General features: G+C 54.7%; 1 protein-coding gene across 2 annotated transcripts in view; it reads left to right on the forward strand.

Moving 5' to 3' along the window:
• Positions 1–245: 245 nt before the first annotated feature.
• The window catches only part of SOX9 (SRY-box 9), a 13198-nt gene continuing 12681 nt past the window's right edge, over positions 246–762 (forward strand). For both annotated transcript variants that reach the window (XM_009283490.2, XM_009283491.2), the window contains exon 1: positions 246–709. In XM_009283490.2, coding sequence (XP_009281765.1) covers positions 279–709 — 431 coding nt within the window. In that variant the 5' untranslated portion in view covers positions 246–278. The remainder of the gene's footprint in view (positions 710–762) is intronic.

The following is a 762-nucleotide window of genomic DNA, read 5'->3' on the forward strand; positions in this document are numbered from 1 at the left end:
AAGTTTTCCCCCCCCCCCCCCCCCCCTTTTTTTTTTTTAATGCTTTTGACTTAGAGGGGTAGGGAAAGATAGTAATAATAATAAAAATAAAAAAAACTTTTGCAAACTTTTTCCAGCTTTCTCCCTCCTCTCCCCAGCCGGGCTTCACGCTGGTGGAGACTTCGTCTCTCCTAGTTTTACTTTTTTAACCCTTCCCTGCCCCTTAGCCACCTGATTTTTTTTTTTATTATTATTTTCAATTTTTTCATCCCCTGTTCCCCCCTCTGCCACTTTCTCGCATGAATCTCCTAGACCCCTTCATGAAAATGACAGAAGAACAGGACAAATGTATCTCCGACGCCCCCAGCCCCACCATGTCGGATGACTCCGCCGGGTCTCCCTGCCCCTCTGGATCCGGCTCGGACACGGAGAACACCAGACCCCAAGAAAACACCTTCCCCAAGGGTGACCCGGACCTGAAGAAGGAGAGCGACGAGGACAAGTTCCCCGTGTGCATCCGAGAGGCGGTGAGCCAAGTGCTCAAGGGCTACGACTGGACCCTGGTGCCCATGCCGGTCCGGGTGAACGGATCCAGCAAAAACAAGCCCCATGTGAAGAGACCCATGAACGCGTTCATGGTGTGGGCACAGGCGGCCCGGAGGAAGCTGGCTGACCAGTACCCGCATCTGCACAACGCGGAGCTCAGCAAAACCCTGGGCAAGCTCTGGAGGTGAGCGCGGAGGCCGGGACGGGTCAACGGGGGGGGGAACGGGGGATGCCTGG

This window comes from Aptenodytes forsteri, unplaced genomic scaffold, assembly GCF_000699145.1.
Source record: "Aptenodytes forsteri isolate BGI_AS27 unplaced genomic scaffold, ASM69914v1 Scaffold86, whole genome shotgun sequence".
NCBI lineage: Eukaryota > Metazoa > Chordata > Aves > Sphenisciformes > Spheniscidae > Aptenodytes > Aptenodytes forsteri.